Below are 16,348 nucleotides of genomic sequence, written 5' to 3' on the forward strand. Positions count from 1 at the left end.
AGGCTGGTTTCACTCTGGGCATCATCATCATTGTTCTCATGGGCCTGCTGACGCTTTACTGCTGCTACAGAGTATTAAAGTCCACAAAGTCCATACGTAAGCCTACCACATGACTTCAAATAAACAGCCATTCTTTCACATTTTTACACCCGCAATACACAAGGCTCGTGTTATAAACGATATATGCACCAATCCTAATTTTTTCTATATATCCTAATCATTTTTTAAAAAGCATGTATTCATTACTTCATTAATACATTGTTTACATTAATACATTATTAGCTAACTGTGTGATTTGTATATGTACATTTCTGAAATGCATAACTTGGACAGTTACCTCTGATAACAGATCACTCTAAATTGTAATGTAGACATGCATTTTCTGTAAAGCTGCTTTGAAACAATATCTATTGTGAAAAGTGCTATACAAATAATATATAACAATATCATAAAGTTAATAATATAATTTTATCATTCTCATATTAATGTGCAATGAGAAGCATTATGACCCTAATTTTTTTAGGGGACCCCAGTGACAGTTCTGGCACTTCATGTGACACAAAAATAGGATAATCTAGGGCAGTAATGTTTATTTGATATTAAAAGGGAAACCAGGTTCAAATCCTGATTAATAGTTTAATAGAGTTCCTATGCTCATTTTAACTGGCCCAGCTTAAGGATACGAATTGTAGTGCTTTACTAGGAGTTTGTTTATGAAGCCATTAATTAACAGCCTTAGGAGTTTCCTGCTAGATTTAGGTCTTGATATGTTCCTACATTATTGCTAAAAAAAGTTTATGGTGAAAGTTTATGGAGAAAATGAACAGGATGTGAAAGGGTTAGTTCTCCCAAAATTAAAAATTCTGTTATAAACCCTCATGTCGTTCCAAACCTGTAAGACTTTCATTCATCGTCAGAACACAAATGAAGAACTTTGTAATGAAATCTGAGAGGTTTCTGACCCTTCATATACAGCTACGCAACTACCACTTTGACACTTCAAAAAGTTCATAAAGAGATCGTAAAACTAGTCCATATGAATTGAGTGATTTGGTACCACTTTGACACTTCAAAAAGTTCATAAAGAGATCGTAAAACTAGTCCATATGAATTGAGTGATTTGGTACAAATTGGTACAAAGAGACACAATCGCTTTATATGATGACCAGATTGAATTTAGGCTTTTATTCACATATAAACCTTTATCAGCAAACATAAACACAAGCTCAACCGAACCTGCATGAAACACGAGAACAAACCTCTCACTGAAGCTCAAACTGCTGTGTAACACGAGAAGGATATCTCACACGTCAAGAAAACATGCTTGATCTTTACCACATCTGATGTGTGAGTTGATCAATGTTTATATGTGAATAAAAGGCTAAATTTCATCTTTTCATCATATAAAGCAATCAGAAATTGTGGACTAAACTGCACAATTCATATGGATTACTTTTATGATCTCTTATGATCTGAAAATCTTCATGTATTCCGAAGATGAACGAAAGTCTTTTGACTGAGGGTGAATAAATGATGACAGAATTTTCATTTTTAAGTGAACTGTCCCTTTAACTTGTGTAACCCTGCATTCTACAGTATTTCCATTATTGGGCAGGTTTATCAGGTGTTTAACCCTATAAAGCCTACTTTATCATATAGGGCCTCTAAATTATCAACATAATCAGAACTTTACAAAACGTTGTTTTTACCCCCCGGAATGTGATTGGGCAAGTTTTGGCCTTGATTGGGCAGGTTTTGAATTCAATTGGGCTGGGTTTGTTACACTAACCTGGAAACCCTGTACATACTGCACTGAAGCAACTTGGTTTACCTGATTATCCATACATAATTTTTCATTTTACATCAGGCTTTTAAAACTACAGAGCTTTGACCATAACACCTAAATAAATAAAGCATTTAAATATCTTACAAAGACATTTTTGGCAGATTAAGTGTGACAACTAATGTTTATATGCATTTTGTGTAGTAGTCTGCTATTCTAAAGATCTTGATGATTCCAACCTATAAAAATGTAATCTAGATTTTTTTGGCCATATAAATATCAGCATCTGATCCAAATTGCATATTTTTGCCCGGTTTGGGCCTGTTGGGACCAGATGAATCAAATATTATACTCCACAACAAACACTATTTTTCTTTTAGGATTCTTTGCCCAGAGATTCTATATACTGTAGGCCTAATGCTCCATTTCAAAAAATGGGATTTTCCTGACTTATTCCGTATGTCAGGTTTACAGGGATAACATGAATTCTGTGTAATGTGCAGCTCTGTCTTTGCAGCTTGTATGGATACCTCAGACTGGGAGTTTCCTGATGTGTGTAAATATTACTTTGGGGCATTTGGAAAATGGTCGAGTCTCGTCTTCTCACTGGTGTCACTGGTTGGTGCAATGGTGGTCTACTGGGTTCTCATGTCCAACTTCCTGTTCAATACAGGGAAATTCATTTACAGTAAGTGATGGAATTCTCCCACCATTCCTTGTGTTTTTCTGCTGTCCATTAGCTGATGTTGATGTTTTCTAGGATGATCTGTCTAACTGCTTGTATATTTTGCATCCACAGACTATGTTCACAATGTCAGCTCATCAGATACTTTTGGCACAAATGGAACAGATAGAGGTGAGTCGTCATAGTGATTTATTATGAGTTGTAGTAGTAGGATTGAAGTCTTGAGCCTGGTCTCTTTTGGATTCCTCGATCCATACACAATCTAATAATACCCAGGGTTTATTGGTTTGATTTCTTTTTCTCGCAAAAAGCTGTATTTTATTTGAACAACTTGGTAAGTGTCATTGGGACGATGCCCTGAAATACTGGGGTAATTTTGAGTCTGCACCATCTAGTGGTTGGGAAGTCAGCCATATTGCCTAGAGAAGGTTTTTGACAATCCTCTCACAAATTTTACAGGCTACTATGGTTACTTCCCCACCCACTCCTCCCGGTACCTGCAGAGATGTTTTTGCTTTTTATCGGTGTGTTGGGGTTCTCCGATACACGAGCCATGTCAACAAAACGAATCAATTCATGAAAATGAGCTTATCAATGCATATCTAAATTCGTGCCTATGGTATCTTTGTAGAACGTAAAAAAAAAAAAAAAATGCTGCAGCCAATGAGCAGTCGGCGGGGGCTGGCTGCAGGACGACTCAACCTCCACGGACAGTTTTTAATGTTTTATCATAACTAATAACTACTCAAGATTTTGCTTTAGCATAATTTTCGGGACAATTAGGGCCGGATTCTGGATTCGGTACAACAGCTTAGATTTCGGGACTGTCCCGAATTTTTCTGGTCGTCTGGTCACCCTAACTATAACACGTGATCATGAATATCTACTGAAAAATATCTACTGAAATGAAAATATAAAAATTCAGTTTGTTTTTTTTGTTGCTTTCTAAAAAATCTACTCATAACTTTAGAGCTGGTTTGCCTGAAACATAGTTTTTTTTAAACATTGGTCCAATATTGTGATGATTAGAGATGTTTAGACTTGCTCATTTGGCTATCAATGCTGCATTTCATGTCATTCATTCATTGATTGATTCAAAATGAGGTGTGTTTCTCTTGCACTAGTGATATGCCCGTATCCAGATGTGGATCCAGACAGGAACAGCAGCACTCTCCTGAACTATGCGAGTGAGAACAGCACAGGTCATGTGTTTGACCTCTGGTGGAGTAAAACCAACACCATCCCGTTTTACCTCATTGCTCTGCTGCTGCCGCTGCTCAATTTCCGCTCCGCTTCATTCTTCGCCAGGTTCACTTTCCTAGGTATGACCTTTATTTTCCCAGCTAGAGTGCTAATGTTTCATGAAAAAATCGTTTTTTAGGCAAGAAAGACATTTAGATATCAAGGCATTTGGCAGATGCACTTGTATTCACTAGGAATTGAGGGTGTAAGAAGTTTTGCTATATTAGTCTGTCATGTGTGTATTAGCATACTTGGAGAGGTTAAATGTTGAACTGGGTCAGTTGTATCGGTCAAGAAGACGGAGCAGAGAACGACTCTCAAAATCTACATATAACCGGTCATTATCACATTAAACAGGACGGCTCTTGACTTTCTGGTCCATTGAAATTGAATAATCTTGCCAGTGGTGTTTTATGTCTGATATGAACAGCAGCTTGTGTTTTCAGCAGTGTCAACCTGTTGTCTAAGAGGCTTTCATTGGTTTTCACAGGCACTATATCAGTTATCTATCTCATCTTTTTGGTCACGTATAAAGCCATTCGACTGGGCTTTCACCTGGAGTTCCACTGGTTCGATTCTTCAATGTTTTTTGTTCCAGGTAAAGGAATCTTTTTTTCTTTTCCTCCAATCTTGCAACTTCTTGAGAAAGAAGTCATGAAATCACCTGTAAACATATTTTGAAGGCATATCTCCGGTTCTTTATTCATTTTCTTTTTTACACGACTCTGTTACCCGTTGCAGTGAACTCAAAAGAGCCAAGCATCAAGCCACATGCTCAGCATTGTGCAGTTGAAGTGTTAAGTTTCAGAAAGCTAATTCAGCTTTGACCCCATTTTCTGTTTAACTTCTGAAACAAAACAACAATCCCTGTAAAATTTTTGATTGCCGGACAATTGGCATGACATTTAAATGTCCAATACAAGTGCAAAATCAGGCATCCAAAGATCGAAAAGTTTTGCGAACCCACATTTAGTTTGTCCTTTCTTTTCCATGATGTACTCCGCAAGCGAAGCCCTGACTGGAGTCATGTGAAAGGGAATTGTGGTGGTGTGAATTAGCACGTACTGATTTATGTGAAATGTGTGGTTGTCTCTGTCTTGATTTAGAGTTCAGATCGCTGTTTGTTCAGCTGAGTGGAGTTCTCACATTAGCATTTTTCATTCACAACTGCATCATCACGCTTATGAAGAGCAACAGACATCAAGAAAACAACGTGAGTGTTCTCCGCCTGTCATCATCACTGCATGATGATTACTAACACAGCACATTCATATTCCACACATTATACTTCTGCATTGTGTGCAAAAGTGACTGAGAGATAGTGTTGCTAAAAAGACAGCGTTGGACTTTCTACAAAGGGGAAATGGGAGCTGAGTCATTGTGGTCGAGATTGAGCTGTCAGTAGGAACAGAAATAACCTCACTGTCAGCCATTTTTCTGTCTATGTAATGATTCTTCCACATCTGTGTAGTTTGGTCATAAAGCTTCATTTCACATTGTCTAGTCACTGAGCAAACACAGGAAATGTTTATTATGGCAACATGAAGATTTCTTTTCTTATTTTTTATTTTGGAGTGAGTCTCACAAAACCTTTTCAAGAATACCGAGATAACATTTCACCCAGAAAAATGGATATATATATATATATATATATATATATATATATATATATATATATATATATATATATTGCATAGAGAAATTTTAGGACCGTTAAGATGCTCTAGAACAGGGTTTCCTAAACCGGGGTCATGAAGGAACTGCAGGGGGTCCACGAGCTAAAGAAAACCTAATAATTCATTAAATCAAATCTAACATTAAAATAATCAAATTGGCCTGAACAATGAATTTAAATGAATGTGAAATCGTGACTATATCTTATCAAATCAAAGGCTGTGCTTTAACTGAAGAAGCATAAAGTCTGTTGCTCCGTGTGTTTCAGAGTGAAGACGTTTCATTTACACACATGCTGCTTATCATATAGACCTTATTCAGAGCAGCGCCGTGACAGTCTGAAAGCGAGGCTGTGAGGGACAGACTTACTGTCTTTTCAATGGCATTCACTGTAACAAGCTATAAAAAAAGCTCAGAGATCACTTATAATTTTCCACAGATCATGTTGTCTGGAGTTTTTTGACTACTTGGTTTTCTTGTAAAGATATTTTTGCAGTGTTTCGTCAGTAGAATAATCCAAAAACGCATTGAATAACAGTACAGCCCACTGAAGAGATGTCTGTCTGTCTCTCACAGCCTCTCACAGCCTTTCTGTCCCGTTGTTGTTGTTTTTTTAAATAATTGATTTTATCATTATCATCAAGTATTTATAGCTCATTGTAGTATAATAATAATGCTGCTTTTACAGTTGTTATTGGTGTGAGACTGTATTTGAGTGTGGTGTGCTCTCAGGTGCGGGATCTGTCCTTGGCGTACCTGCTGGTGGGATTGACGTACCTGTATGTGGGAGTGCTGATCTTCGCTGCTTTCCCATCACCACCGCTGTCTAAAGAGTGCATTGAACCTGTAAGACCTGCAAATGGAATATCATAAACGTTAAAATAAGCCATTTGAAGTGCAGCCATTAATCTCCATCTCGATTACAGAACTTCCTGGATAACTTTCCCAGCAGTGATGTCCTGGTGTTCGTGGCGAGGACCTTCCTCCTGTTCCAGATGACCACTGTGTATCCGCTGCTCGGGTACCTGGTGCGCGTGCAGCTCATGGGACAGATCTTCGGGGATCATTACCCGGGGTCAGTAATAACTGTGGTCACTAATCACTATAATAACCCAGTCTCACGATTAACTAACTAACTAACTATGATTTTTGCCTCAATAAACTCCTTATTACTGCTGTTACTTATTATTATTATTGGTAGTTGTTAAGTTTAGGTATTGGGTGGATTAAGGGATGTAAGATATGGTCATGCAGAATAAAGCATTAATATGTGCATTATAAGTACTAATAAACAGACAATATCCTAGTAATATGCATGCTAATAAGCAACTAGTTAATAGCGAGAATTGGACCTTAAACTAAAGTGTTATCAAAGTTGTGTAGATAGTAATGAGTAATAACTGTGGCTAGTGATGGGTGCTTTTTGAAATCTTTTGTTTCAAATCAGTGCTTTGTAACCAAGTCACCTGACTTTACATCATACTGTTTTGAAACATTTTGAAAAGTCAGCATATTTGGATGAAACGTTGGCTCCTCTGAATGAAATAACGGTAGAACAAAAATCATCCTTGTCAGAGCTCATACATAAATAGCGTTAAATGTATATAAAATATTGTCAAAAGGTCTACTTTTCCACTTTCTTGAACAGTAAACAAGCAGGCTTTAACAAATAACTGATATAAAGCGAAGTCTGTTGACTCGCCGGTCATATTTGAGACTCCTTTCAGGGATCCAAGACCAAGTCCTGCCTATTTGAATGAGAGACTTTGAATGACGGACTTTCTCCTACTCTTTTATGAGTACTGTAAATTCAGACATACTACTTTTGTCACAAACTGTTTTTCCCCTACTATATAATAGGGAAATATGTGATTTCAGATGCAGCCTTTATAAGTTACCTTCTTTTATTTAGAAGGTAGGACTTATTCTGTCATATTGTACATTGCACTTTCTCCCATTCATTGTGTACCGTATTTGTATATCTAAAGTCTTTGTATAAAGTAACATTGAAAACCATCAGCACACCTAATGTCCTTTAAAGGGTAATGAAACACTCAAACACATTTTTGAGATGCATGTTGCACATTATCGAACAACATTAGGATCTGTTATTTTTAATTTTAAGAGCAAAATTAGTTATTAATTTGAGACTGAGTGGCCTAATCCTTTAAGAAGGTGCTATCTCATAATCATTCGTGACATCATGTGACATTTGTCTAAGTTGAAAGATGGGTTGTGAGTAAGGATGCACGATATATCGGCCACCATATCAGCATCGGCCGATATATGTTAATTTTTAATGTTATTGGACCGATAAGAAAAATTTGACCGATATATTAAAGCCGATAAATAATTATTATTTCCTTCAGCTGAGACTCTTCAGATGCGCACTGTTCAACATGATGGTTTTAAATTGCTTGAAATATGATTAGAATCACTTTAAAAAAAGAAAAATACAGGCAAGTGCAACATGAGCGCAAGGCTGTCATATAGGCTGCATTCAATTATAATGAGAACATTATAATTGTCTGTTTGGGACATGGCTTATAATGGTGAGACTTTAGTATTTTGTAATCAGGCTCTCAAAAATTATAAAAAATTTGGATTTAGATTTATCTGCCAATATATCGGTTATCGGCTTTCAAATATAAAGAGTTATCGGTTATTGGTATCGGCCAAAATGTTCATATTGGTGCATCCCTAGTTGTGCTTGTTTGTTGCATTTGAGTTTGACTGTCTGACACTGATCGCAAACATCATTCATCTTTACACTCATCAAACCACACAAAAGTTTTTAAATTGCGAAAGACTTCTACACTTTGTATAAAAGCTGACACGATTCATCTTGTATTTCATTGCCTGATCATGAAGCTTCAGCTCGTATTGTGTATGTTGCGCTTCTCTTCGTTCACTTCTGCACATCTGAATTTAAAGGGTTAGTTCACCCAAAAATGAATATTCTGTCAGTAACTACTCACTCTTGTGTTGTTCAAACCCTGTTCGACTTTCGTTCATCTTCGGAACACAAATTAAGATATTTTTGATGAAATCTGAGAGCTGTCTCTCTCCTTCATAGGCTGCGAGGTCATTTCCTCTGCCGGCCCAAAAAAGTTAGTAAAGACTTCGTTAAAATAGTACATGTGACTACAGTGGCTCAACCTTAAGTTTATCAAGCGCTTTTTGTGTGCAAAAAAACAAAAATAACGACTTTATTCAACTACTGATTTTCTTCTGTGTGTGTCTCTGAGTGAGTTCATGCGTGAGAACTGAGAAGACAACGCTCCCGATCATTTGATTGGAAAGTGTGAAAGGTAAGCCATTAATTTTTGCGGCATTGGTAAGGCACTTTTACGTCCTCTCGTTGGTTTCTCACGATTCGGACATCCAGGAAATGCACACTTTAGAACCATTTTAAACACTACATCGAGACCCATCCCTCTTCTCAGTTCTCGCGCATGCTCTCATGAACTCACTCAGAGGCACACACAGAAGAAAATCAATAGTTGAAGAAAGTCGTTAAAGATTTGCCTGTCTACATGGTCAATCTATTTGCGTCAATCCCTTGTTTCTCCATTCCTAGTTTCCTCCATGTGTTTTTGCTGAACGTCCTTGTTGTCGGAGCTGGAGTTGTGACGGCCAGGTTTTACCCCAACATTGGCTCCATCATCAGGTAAGAGCAGCGTAGTATTTGTTAGCAGGATCAGTTTGACTCGTGGTTTTTAACCTGTGCTGTGTTTGCTGTCAGGTATTCGGGGGCCATCTGTGGCCTGGCGCTGGTGTTCGTGCTTCCCTCTCTGATCCACATGGTGTCTCTGAGACGCAGAGGAGAGCTGCGCTGGCCCTCGGCACTCTTCCATGGGCTCCTCATCCTCCTCGGGGGGGCCAATCTGCTCGGACAGTTCTTCATGTGACACGCTCACGTCAAGCTTTCGCAGGAGTCGAGTCTTGGTGCTGGAAGGATTAACCTACTAAACAAGTACACATGAATTTCATTTCAAGAAACTCACTCGAAGGCACCAAACTTCGAAGTTTTGACATTTTAAAAAAGCTATAAATTTGTCATATTGCTTTTAACTGCTCTTACTAGCAAGCTATTTAAACAGGGATTTCATTGTATAAAAAATGCATTGTATTTTTCTTTATAATCATAATAATCGTCATGATTTCATCGAGACGGTTTAGTTTGTGTTACATGTGATGAGCAGATGATGGTTATTCCTGGAGCTGTACTGAAATCGACCTAACATCACTGTTGCTTCAAATTATTAACAAGTTCTCAAATGAGAGCGAGGTGAAGTCAGGTGATCTCGAAGCTCTAGACTTCACTGTGACAGCGTTTTGAATGCTGTTGTTTCAGAGTACTGAAATATAACCGGTGTGATTATTGGATACATAAAGGGAAACTTAAGTCTCTAGACTGAGTTACAGGCGCACATTTCCTGAAGACTGTCTTTGTGTCATTCTCCAGCTGAATCTGAGCGTACTGATGCACTCTGGGGTGAGTTCATGTCACTTAATGAAGTATGTGCACAAACGATAAGGGAAGCTTAAATTTGCACACTTTTGTGAGATTACAAATCTTGTCACATTTCTGTCTTATGTTCATGTGTATTTTTAAACAATTAAAGTGACTTTGTTACCTTTCTATATTTGAACTTGCATTCCAGAGTATAAAATAAATAGCATAGTTAAACCCTAAAAAAAAAATCCAATACAAGTGTTGTTAACAATGGGTGTTTTAATGGTTTCATTCATAATGTTTCCACTCACTTCAAAAGCTTAAAACTAAATGTGCTGCTGTTTTTACAGGAAAACTGTTGAACGTGTAAATGTTTTCATATCGCAGCCAAACATTTTTATTATAAAGTGTCGGAGGAAAAAAAAAAACTGCTCAGTTCCAAAATATGTTTTAAAAATCTGTTGTGAATAAAAATAATAAACTGTTCATGTTTGATCAAAGTTATGATTTCACCCTTTACATTACATTATTCCCGGTCAAACCTGTGACGGTTTGTTTTAAACTGAACCAGCTAGTTAGTTCAGAATAAATGAAGAGTGTGTTTAGTAATCAACAACATCGTATCAGTTTCTGAAGTGGAAAAAGTCTATTCTACATAAATGAACAGGCTCATATATTTAGATATAAAATTGTGGATTTATACTTTTCAGTTAAATTGAATACTTTTAAAATGGGGTGTTTATGAAATGTGAAGCTGACTGTAATCAGAGTTATGATTGTGTCTTGTTCTGATTGATGTGAGAGCAGTTAATGAGCGTGTCCGAGGCGCAGATGCTGTGTGTGTCAGGTGAAGAGCTCAGTATAATCCGCAGTGGCCTCTGTCTGTCCACACGCCTGCAGCAGAAACTCTTCTCCATGTGTGTGTGTGTGTGTCAGGTGAAGAGCTCAGTATAATCCGCAGTGGCCTCTGTCTGTCCACACGCCTGCAGCAGAAACTCTTCTCCATGTGTGTGTGTGTGTGTATCAGGTGAAGAGCTCAGTATAATCCGCAGTGGCCTCTGTCTGTCTACACGCCTGCGGTAGAAACTCTTCTGTGTGTGTGTGTGTCTGTCTCAGGTAAAGAGCTCAGTATAATCCGCTGTGGCCTCTGTCTGTCCACACGCCTGTAGCAGAAACTCCTCTTCTCCACACGAGCTCAGCGGCTCCACCTGGTGCCAGAAAACAGTGTTACACGTGGCTTGAGCTGAGCTCCAACCTGACCTGTAGTCAACACTGAATCACTTCATCAATAATCAATATGGCATGAGATGTAATTTATGAATCAAGCAGTGATTTGTGTTAGCTGTGAACGCTGTACATTTTGTACTGTGACGTTCTTTTCCTTTGTTTCTGGTGTAAGGAATGCGCTCAGCCGCCCCAGTCTATTTAAACCTGATTACTCTCCGCCTATGACTGGCATACATGTGAACGGACAGGTTTCTTTTTAGCCGGCGTGAGATGCCAAACTGTCTCTGTGCTCATTATCACCATGTTAACAATCACATTGAGGGGAAAAGCATCTAATTTATTCCACATACTGTCATAAAAAACAGAATTTATAAATTCAATATGAGTGTGGGCATTACATTTAATGAAAATGTAATTTTTGTATGAAATTATTTGTTCTCTATAATTACTATAATCATTTCAATGCAACATGACTCATACACATAATGCTGTGGCATTATATGCGTGGCGGATTTGAAGACTTTAAGGCTGATTTTATATTGTGATTTCACTGCAACACACATTAGATACCAATATCAGGACACCATATTGAATTTTACTCAAGCTTGTGAGAGACCGACTTATGGTGTTTAAAACCACAAGCACTGTATAAAGGACATCACTTGTAATTTTCACAACTTTCAGAACTGTTTTATGCAGTTTTTTTTGGACAGCTGGCATGTTGTTAAACAACAGTACAATGCATTGAACGCACTGTACTTCTGCCCCTCACAGCCTGATGAAATCTAGACCTAGGCTCAGTTTTGTATAGTTCTGGCCCAGTTTAGCCGAGTGACGTGCGCAGTACATCACCTGATGATACTCCACGAGTTCACTGAGCGATGTGAATCTGATCTGGTCTCCCAGCAGCATGTAGCAGTTCTCCGAGGCGTCGATCAGCAGGTGCTTGACTCCCTCTTTAGATCGATAGGAAAGCACATATCCAAATATCCTCTCGCTAACACGCACCAGGAAGAGCCCGGGCCCGCCATCCTTCAGCAGCGCCTCTGCCTGTTCGCGAGATATTATACCTGCAGGTGATATGAGATGATGCACATTACAGGAAAACCAGCAGCGTTCTGTATCAGTGCAGATGACAGCAGTGCACACCACAGGAACATCTACAACCTTTACATTTACCATTCACTGATTAATACAATAAAGATGCAGTAGTTGATTTTTCTTTTTGGGGAAAAATGTTGCTAAAATGTTTTAAAGCAGCTTCACAGTGACAAATATAGCTGTAAGCTGCAATAAGGGGCCAAGCACAAAAAAAATCAAAATGAGTTTTTATGCAAGCATGGATGGGTGAATCAGACCAACTGCAACACTTATTTTAGGCAAACGACTGACAAATCACAAATACAATCACATGTAATAGGATTCAAATTGCTTATCACTTTTGACCAATAGGTGGCGCTGTTACTAAATGGATGTTGTATGGTCAGTGTGAAGAGGCAAAGTTCGGTGTCAATACGCCAAAGCAGTGCAGAGATACAGCCTCAGAATCAGCTTGGCATCATGCCATCAATTTCGCTGATGCATTATTCAACAGCGGTTTGGTCTCACGATGATTTGAGCTGATTTTGGTAAATATCGGACCAACAGTCTAGGAAGAGTTTAAAAAAAGTAGGTTTTCAAAGAAATTCAAAATGGCGGACAGCAATTTCGACTGACTATGGAGAATAATTGGTATCATAATTCTCAGTAGGACTCAAGGAATCTAACAAGACCAGTTTCATGAAAATAAGAAAAATTAATCAAAAACTATTCATATATTTTTTCAAATTTCATTATAACTTTGGACTAAATCAAGAGACCAATTTTAAAATTTCAGAAGTTATAAACAAAAAAAAATGCTATTTTTAATATCTCCTGACCAGTAGGTGTCACTGTGCCATAACGCAGCATGTAGCCTCAGGTCATGCTTGTGATCACATGTACCAAGTTTGGTCTAAATACACTAAAGCGTTGGGGAGATAGAGTCAGAAACACATTCGTTTTGCTGAGATGTTCATTAAATTCATTTGCACATTTTTCATGAACAGTTTGGTTTATTAAAAAGCTTTTTCATAACTTTTTGCCAGTAAGGTCTAAAGATGATCTGAGCCAATTTTGGTGAAAATCGGACAAGCCTCCAAGGACGAGTTTGAAAAACTAGACTTTTACAAAAAAGCTAAATGGGAGAAAAATGTACATGATGGAAATGATGTCATAGGCTGCAATCGAATAGTTTTGAGCCACTGAAGGTATCAGCATAAACATGAGTGCAAATTTGGACAGTTGGTTGCGCTAGAGGTATTGAATTAGACTCCAAAATTGCTGTGATTAAAGTTCAGATTGTCTATCTGTGTGCCAAATTTATAATTAAATATATGAAGAAATGTAAAAACACAACAATAAATGAGTATTTATACTTTTATTTCTTTATTTATATATAATTGTATTTTTTTTATAGATTTATTTATTTTTTCATTTACTTATGCATTCATTTATTTCCACTTTTATTTATTTTCACATTTATTTATGCAGGCCTTTATATGTATTTATGTCTACATTTCTTTCCCTGTATGCTAATGAGGGGGCGTGTTTCACCTCAGACATAGCAATGGAGCTCAGAGTGGCAGTGCTGAAGCTTCGAGGCCACAGCGACACCTTGTGGTGTGACCAAACGAACTCATTCAACTCTGTTCAATTCAGGTTTTATTCTCATCCAATAGTGTCACTGCAGTCAGATCAGATCGATGATATTACTGAATATTAAGTGTCTTTTAAACCCCAGCTAAGCAAGTCAGAGGCAACAGTAGCAAAAGCCCAGCTCCCCCAGAACAGGAGCTTGCTGGGTCTTCCAGGTGTGTCTAGAGAGAGAGGACTGGAGATGAAGAGCTATAGTCTCACCGTGAAACCAGGGGGCGATTCGGCTGTGGTCGCGCTGGAATCCTGCTCTGAGGGGCAACTGCTCCTTCCGAAACCAGCGGACGATATGATCTCGACTAGACGAAGAAAATGAGCGACGCATACCAGCCTTCCTGCCAACCACAACAGAAGAGACATTCATCACATCTCTGTCCAATCCTGGATCATCATCACAACCTGAGCAACTGAAGCTGTGTGAAAGATATTTAACCAGGCTAAGACACTGAGCTCTATGGAGGTCATACAATAGACATTGAGCTCTCAGATTTGAGCATCATCTATTCCTATTCCTGTCAAAATATGTACAGTCTGCAGTATGACATTCCTGAGATGAGTATGACTGATGAATGAAAAGACATGACGTACAATACATCACTATTAATAGCACGAGACAGGTGGTATTCCAGTTATGGAATGAGTCAAGGTCCGGGCATGTACTTACATTACTGATTATTAAATAGATAGCAGGTTTTCAAGATTGATAATAATTATAAATGTTTTTTGATCATCAAAACATCATATTAGAGTGATTTCTCAAGGATCATGTGACACTGAAGACAAAAGAACAACGTTCTTCACGGTTCATGTGGGATATGCTGATTACATCAATGCAGGAATAATCCAGTGTAAACAACCTTTATTATGCAAACATGGTCAATTAAGACTGATGATTATGATCTTTCAAACCACCAGCATTATTGTCACACATATCAAGGACACTGGCTGTGAAGTGGAGCACATGCTGGGACTCACCGGCTGATGGCAGCGCTGGTGTTTCTGGGTTTGGGTTTAGGTGGAGGGTTTGGGTCTGGGTCTGGGTCTGGGCTGGAGAAGGCCTTTGTGACGGCCGCTACACGTCCTCTCTCCAGAGCTTTCACTGAGCGCCTGCGGTGGTCCTCCATCGTCTGCTTGGCTAGAGACCGTCTGCGCACGTCTGCGGCTTTTGACTTCTGCACTGGAACCACATATGCAAAATCACACTGTGACTCCTACTGTAGATTTTTGAGAAAATAGCACAAACGCAACCGCAGAGAACAAAACTTCCCTTGTTCAGACTACAACTGTCATGTGTCACTGTCACCAACCTCACACATAATAAACAGTAGTTCTCATTATTCTCCATGATGATTTTTTTAATTAGATTCTTTATACTGTAAAGCAGAATAAAGCAATAATGCATCAGTATTTGTATTTACTGTATGCATATACGAATTTGGCACATGCTCGATAATGTGGATTAATCATGTAAACAGCTGGTTATATCTTAAGTAAAAGTAAACATTTGCGTGTAAAATGCGTGTGTATCAGTATAATGGATCTGTGCGTTTGGTCTTAAAGTGACAGCAGCCTAATAAACCTGCTGCTCTGTGTCATTAACGTGAATCAAACTAAGTAAGGAATATTTGACGACGGGCAGTTGAATTATAAGTAAAATAATACACACACATTGTGGTAATGCGGTCAGGACACCGGTGTTATTTTTCTAATAATTCAATGGCCCTGAATAAATTATTCCACTTATACTACAGTTACCACACCTCGAAACATTGTTCAGATGATGCATTTCAAAACGTTTGTCAAGTGTTTGTCTTTAAATGCTCGTGTGTAGGACTAATTTCTCACGCATCTAATCCCAAGCCACTGTTTCTAATCGCAAAACGTCACTATAGAGCTGGTAACAGAGGTTTGAGCCTCTGATATGACTAATGCAGTTATTAAAGAGAGAGAGAAAGAGATTGTAAGACAGAAAAGTATGTGCGTCAATATTATTTAATTATTTTTTTTAATTATTTCATTCGTTCATTTAATTAATTAATTAAAAATGTTTTTCTACTATTGACAGTAGGCTAGCCTGATAAATGAAAAACAAAGCCCTTTTAACAAGTAGGCCATAAATATTTATTGATATGGTATTGATATGCATTGATATGGTAAAATCATCGTCATTGTTTGTTACTGTGTGTAGTTAACGGTGTAGGAAGCCTCAGGGCAAGCAGAGTTCGCTGTACGCGGTAGACCAATCACAACAGACTGAGCTGTCTGGCCAATCAGAGCAGAGTATCTCGCAGAAAGGAGAGATTTAGAGAGTTTGATTCATCTGACGAGTCGTTTGAGAATCATTGAAAATGTGGTGATGTGCAAATGTATATTATGAGAAAATGAAACAGTTTTTTGACCTTTGATGCATATAAACCTGCTGTAGGAGACTCCAAAACAACATTAGGAAACTTTAAAATAGCATAATAGGGTTTAAAATAACAAGAATTTTGATGAAAATTCCCCCCATTCATTTTCTTAATTAGGTTTATTATTTTTTACTTGT

The 16,348-nt window shown here is 38.1% G+C and overlaps 2 protein-coding genes across 6 annotated transcripts in view; one reads left to right on the top strand and one right to left on the bottom strand.

Moving 5' to 3' along the window:
• The window catches only part of slc38a9 (solute carrier family 38 member 9), a 15,964-nt gene extending 5,621 nt beyond the window's left edge, over positions 1–10,343 (top strand). Inside the window, exons 6-15 of the mRNA XM_077243381.1 lie at positions 3–96; positions 2,301–2,471; positions 2,583–2,639; positions 3,593–3,790; positions 4,201–4,308; positions 4,817–4,923; positions 6,117–6,230; positions 6,311–6,459; positions 8,965–9,054; positions 9,130–10,343. Of these exons, the coding sequence (XP_077099496.1) occupies positions 3–96; positions 2,301–2,471; positions 2,583–2,639; positions 3,593–3,790; positions 4,201–4,308; positions 4,817–4,923; positions 6,117–6,230; positions 6,311–6,459; positions 8,965–9,054; positions 9,130–9,295 (1,254 nt within the window). The 3' untranslated portion in view covers positions 9,296–10,343. The remainder of the gene's footprint in view (positions 1–2; positions 97–2,300; positions 2,472–2,582; positions 2,640–3,592; positions 3,791–4,200; positions 4,309–4,816; positions 4,924–6,116; positions 6,231–6,310; positions 6,460–8,964; positions 9,055–9,129) is intronic.
• The window catches only part of sh2d4a (SH2 domain containing 4A), a 47,402-nt gene continuing 41,158 nt past the window's right edge, over positions 10,105–16,348 (bottom strand). For 4 of the 5 annotated variants that reach the window (XM_077243383.1, XM_077243384.1, XM_077243385.1 and 1 more), the window contains 4 exons: positions 14,779–14,980; positions 14,008–14,138; positions 11,923–12,140; positions 10,105–11,051 (listed from right to left, as the gene is read on the bottom strand). In XM_077243383.1, the coding sequence (XP_077099498.1) occupies positions 10,956–11,051; positions 11,923–12,140; positions 14,008–14,138; positions 14,779–14,980 (647 nt within the window). In that variant the 3' untranslated portion in view covers positions 10,105–10,955. The remainder of the gene's footprint in view (positions 11,052–11,922; positions 12,141–14,007; positions 14,139–14,778; positions 14,981–16,348) is intronic. The other variant, XM_077243386.1, reaches the window with a different exon arrangement.

Source organism: Siphateles boraxobius, unplaced genomic scaffold (assembly GCF_051911475.1).
Source record: "Siphateles boraxobius isolate OS27281-9 unplaced genomic scaffold, OSU_SipBor_1 25, whole genome shotgun sequence".
In the NCBI taxonomy this organism is placed as follows: Eukaryota; Metazoa; Chordata; class Actinopteri; order Cypriniformes; family Leuciscidae; genus Siphateles; species Siphateles boraxobius.